Source organism: Hipposideros armiger, unplaced genomic scaffold (genome assembly GCF_001890085.2).
Source record: "Hipposideros armiger isolate ML-2016 unplaced genomic scaffold, ASM189008v1 scaffold_390, whole genome shotgun sequence".
NCBI lineage: Eukaryota > Metazoa > Chordata > Mammalia > Chiroptera > Hipposideridae > Hipposideros > Hipposideros armiger.
In genome coordinates this window covers 1-4,950 of record NW_017731740.1, presented here as the reverse complement: position 1 = coordinate 4,950, position 4,950 = coordinate 1, and the positions used below count along the sequence as shown (strand labels likewise).

The 4,950-nt window shown below is 44.1% G+C and overlaps 1 protein-coding gene across 1 annotated transcript in view; it reads right to left on the bottom strand.

Moving 5' to 3' along the window:
• Positions 1-845, bottom strand: part of FAM171A1 (family with sequence similarity 171 member A1) — a gene marked incomplete at its 5' end in the record, with an annotated part of 29,273 nt that extends 28,428 nt beyond the window's left edge. The window contains one exon of the mRNA XM_019663410.1: positions 603-845. Coding sequence (XP_019518955.1) covers positions 603-845 — 243 coding nt within the window. The remainder of the gene's footprint in view (positions 1-602) is intronic.
• Positions 846-4,950: the final 4,105 nt, after the last annotated feature.

Genomic DNA, 4,950 nt, shown 5'->3' with positions numbered 1-4,950 from the left:
GGGCTCCTGACCCTCCCAAAATGTGAGACAACAGGTGTTCACTGTTGTTTAAAGATGATGCGTTTGGGGGCAATTTGTTACGCAGCAATAGATAACAAATACATCCCTGCATAGTGGATGACTAGAAGGATATAATCCAAAATGCTATTAGTGGTCTTCTCTAAGTGGTGAATTATGGGTAGCTTTTCCTTTTCTGTTTTTTATTTTTATTTTTTTGGTATAATGGTGGCAACGTTTTTCCTTTTTCAGAAAACAGAAAAAGAAAAACTGTAGGACCAAGAGAGGCCATATGGCCTTCGACAGAATAAAAGGATAAAGGAGAGCCAATTTTGGCTCTAATAATTTTTAAAGATTCTTTTCAAGTAAATTAGCTTAAATGTGCAAAAAAGGAAAGAAAAAAAAAGAAAAGAAAAGAGCTCCACAGAACATGCCTAAAGGTCACGGTCGAGTTAGCTTTACCCACCAGAAACCACGCAGTGCTCAGCGAGCAGTGGCATTGAATGCCTTCTAGAACAGGAGACTTGCACAGTTCTCTTGAAAGGAAAGTCCAACAGTAATGAAGTCAACTGTTAGCCAACCATTGGCCCAGGACACTTGCTTACCCAGCTTCTGGTCAAAGCGCCACGCTGCGACATAGGCATTGTGCCTCAAGCTGCTCTGTGTGGCCAGGGGCACGGTGACATAAATGGGACCATCCACCAGCACCGGTGTTCCATCGCTGCTGAGCAAGTGGACGCTGACGGCTGTGACTGGGGTCAGGTCGTACCTGGTGCCGTTTCCTGGAAGCAAGAGGCATTCTCCATCACTTGCACACAAAGGACCTAAGTGGGGCTTCGGAAACCGTTCTTGAAAGAACAGTACTAGCTACTACCATTTACTGAGTACCGTACCTCCCGTCGGCCCGGGACTGCATTGCACATTATACATATAATCCTCACCATGACCTTCTAAGGTGGTGAAAATACCCATTTTACACGTAAAGAAACTGAGGCTCAGGGAGGGTAGTAATGGGGGCTGGCCTGAGGGCGTTGGTCATAGGGCTGGGATCCATGCTCAGGTTGCCATTCTAACTACTACTGTGGCTTTGCTTTCAGAAAGGGCCTCAAAAGGGGAGGGCTTGTCTACAACGTGAGAGAGAGGCAGGTGTGTGTGGAAATCCCTGAAATTGACTCTTACACAGAGTGAGCCCCATGCGCACATTAATTCCTTGGCAGGTTACCAAAATGAAACCAAATATCTGCAATTAGGGACTGCTTTAAAAAAAATAAAAATAAAAAAGGAAATTTCTTCAAGGAGTGCTTCAAAATACTAACTTCTACTAAAAGTACACTATTGCAAACTTGGGCTTGAAATATTTATGAGTTGTTTTAGTTGCCACTGTTATTTTGATCTGTTTAAAAGGAATTTAATATACCAATTATTCTGCATTAGAGGCCTTTTATCCAAGCCAATGCTTTAATGACTGCCTACTTTACAGATAAATTAGGGAATGCTTATGAGAGTGATATATTCATACACATAAGCAATCCATTCTAGAGAAAAATTTTCTCCAGTGAAATATAATACCACACAAAATGTACTGTCATAATTTAAAATCTTTCCTTGAACACAATGACAAAAATGCAATGATAAAAAAATTTTAAGCTACATTAGAAGACGATCTATAGGATTTCTTATTAAGCTACTTATTTACTCGCCTACCCATCAACTACCTGAGCTAATGCAAACCTCTAATTAGGACTAAATTTAAACATTTAAAGCAAACCTAGTCAATTTTAGAATTTCAACAAGTTATAGCTATGAGTAAACCCTGCAATTTCTATACAGCTCATGACAGCACTATCCTTTATATTGGGTTGTTGGAAAAGNTCCATATTCAAATACAGTCATTCAAAAAAGAGATGGTAGGCAGGAGTAGAAGAATAATATAATAGCAGCAAGGATGGAGAAAATCCAATATAACGGCCCGTTCTTTGAACGAAAGAGCTCAAATCATCTTTCTCTTATTAAACACACACACACACACACACACACACACACACACACACACACACACACACACACAGAGAAACATGTAAAGATAAATTCTATGTATACAGTTGTCTTAAGTACAAATGCTACATTGTAGTATCTTAAGCTGCCCTGACTTTGAAAATATCTAAATGATCCTTGTCTGATGCAACCATTCGAGGAACATTTTAGCTGGGTGCCTAGTACGTGTCAGGAAAGGTTCTTGATTATCAGGATTTAAAAATAAGTAAGACCCAGTGAGAACACAGATAATAACTAGGAAACTGCAGGACTGCGCCCTTATATGCTTCTACAATAAATAGTGCCACTGCAATACAGACACTTTGCCTAAATTACCGCTTAAGGGATGGAGCAAGGGACTCGGAAGGAGAGACCCTGCTCACACAGTGACAAGCTATGTGGGAGGCCTTAGCAACCGCAGGGGAGGGAAGGTAGAGCTGTAGAAGAGAGGGTGTGCATAAGACAATGGCTGGGAATGAGACAGAGAGGCAGGCTGGGCAGCTCTGAAGATGTGTGCCATGTGGGGAGTGGGGACTATCTCACGCCGAATCATTCTGAGACACTCTCCTATGGGAAAGTGGTCTGTGGTTTTGAAAGATAACTCAAGTAGCAACACAGAAGAACTAGTGGAGAGAAGGAGAGGCGGAAGGCAGCCAGGCAGCTGCTGGAACTGGCCAGGAAAGAGGGAGGTCTCTGAACCGAGGCAGAAGTACCGCAGAGATGGGTAAGCTGGAGAAACCCAAATGTGACATCAGCACAACTTTGCAAGGGACCAGCCCTGGCTGCAGGTGAGGTGGGGAGGTGAAGCAAAAGAATACATTGGAGATAACTCTGAGGCTTCTACTGCGATGGTCTGGAAGCTGACACCCTCAGTCAAGGGAAGAAACAGAAACAAACAGGAGGAGAGGCTAGCGTGAGGGAGCTGATGAGTCTCCGTTTCAGACATGTTGAATTTGAGTCACCGTTTCAGCCATGTTGAATTTGAGTTTCCTGAAGGATGCCAGAAACAGATGTCTAACAGACAGCAAGACACACAGAGAGGAGAATCAGACCTGGGTGCGTAGGTGGCTGGGGGGGTGTGGGAAGGGGTCAGATGCCCCAGCGGCTGCATAGAAAGTAAGTTAGGGGCTGGGTGCAGGGCAGAGCCAGGAGGCTGGCAGACCAGGAGGACCCGGGGGGGACACTGAGTCTAAGATCCAAGGGAGGAGGACCCTCTACAGAGGAAGGAAAACCATCAAATGCTGCAGAGACCTCTAAGAGGATGAGGAGGTCGCCTGCTTTCACAATCACGCAGCTGCTGGTGGAACTAGTGACACTTGTTTTAGGAGAGAGGGGAGGCAGAAGTGGGAATGCTGAGGGTCAGGGAATACAGGTGGCATGTGGGGAACAATCCTTCAAGAAATCTGGGCTCAGGGGAATCTGGGAAAGTGGTTTGGATGGCATAGAGTGGGAAGCCTTCTACAGAATGGGGAGACCTTTGCTTACTTAATGAACTCTTAGGGCATGTTTGCTATGTATACCAGGCACTGTACTAACTTCTTACAAATATTAACTCATTTACTCCTTGGCGTGGTTAATTTTGTGTGTCAACTTGGCTAGGCCACGGTCCCCAGCTATTTGTTCAAACACATCTGGATGTTGCCATGAAGGTATTTTTAAGATGAGGTGAACATTTAAATCAGTAGACTGAGTAACACAGATTACTGTTCATAACATGGGTGGGCCTCATCTAATCAGTGGAAGGCCTTAAGAAAAAGATTGACTTCTCCCAAGGAAGAGGACATTCTGCCAGCAGACTACCTTTGGACTCCAACCCCAATATCAACTCTTCCTTGGGTCTCCAGCCTGCTGGTGTGCCCTGCAGATATTGGATTTACCAGCCTCCACAACTGCATCAGCCAAGTCAATTCCTTAAATCACTCAATCAACCAATCAATTTCTCTTTCTCTCTTTCCCTGCCCCCCATACACACAAACATATACACATATATACACAATATATCATATATTATACACACATCCTATTGGTTCTGTTTCTCTGGAGAACTCTAACATGCTCTTCAAAAAAAACATGTAAGTCCTATTATTATCCCCATTTCACAGTTGAGGAAACCATGGCACAGAGAGGTTAAGTAACTTGGCCAGGGCCACACAGCCAGTGGCAAGCAGAGCTGGAATTCCACTCCAGTGTGCCCCCAGAGTCCCTGCTCTTACCACATGCTAGGCTGCCTCCCCACAGCACTGACCCGAGGGTGTTTGGGGCCAACCGGATGGGCCCATGGAGACAGGCAGAATATACACGGCCATGAAAATGTAACAAGTGTAGCCTTGTACAAAGGAGAAAACAAGACACAAGTGATTTTCCCAGGTGGGACTTAACAGTTTTACAAGTAGCAGAACCCAGGTATTCAGGATACAAAATGCAAGCTTTCCCCTTCCTCCACTCTTCTTTATCCATGTCCTTTCCTCGCGCCAGAATTCCCAGCCAGAATTCCCACGCTCTTCAGAGATTCTCTCAGTAACACTCCCTTCAAGTTGCTTTCGCCTGGGGGCCCAGGGCGCCTTATGTCCTGACTGTGACCACAAGGCTTCAGAAAATCGCTAAGTTGTACAGCACACACACCAACGACCAGGTGCCCTTCTTACTTGGTGCAGGATATGTGAATGCGGCAGAACAGCCCTTCTAACAACGCCAAGTTCAGTACATCTGGTAAAATAGATGGATCCCACACAATTATGGAATCTGCTAGTAATTATTTGGAAAGTAAAACAAACAACCCCCTCCACCCCTAAACCCCAGGCATTTAGTTCTAAATATAAATTCCTATAATTTGACTACTCAAGGAATTAGGTCTCTTTGAAAATACATTTCATATAAGAAAAAATCTCTCAATAATTTGAATCGCATATATATATATAT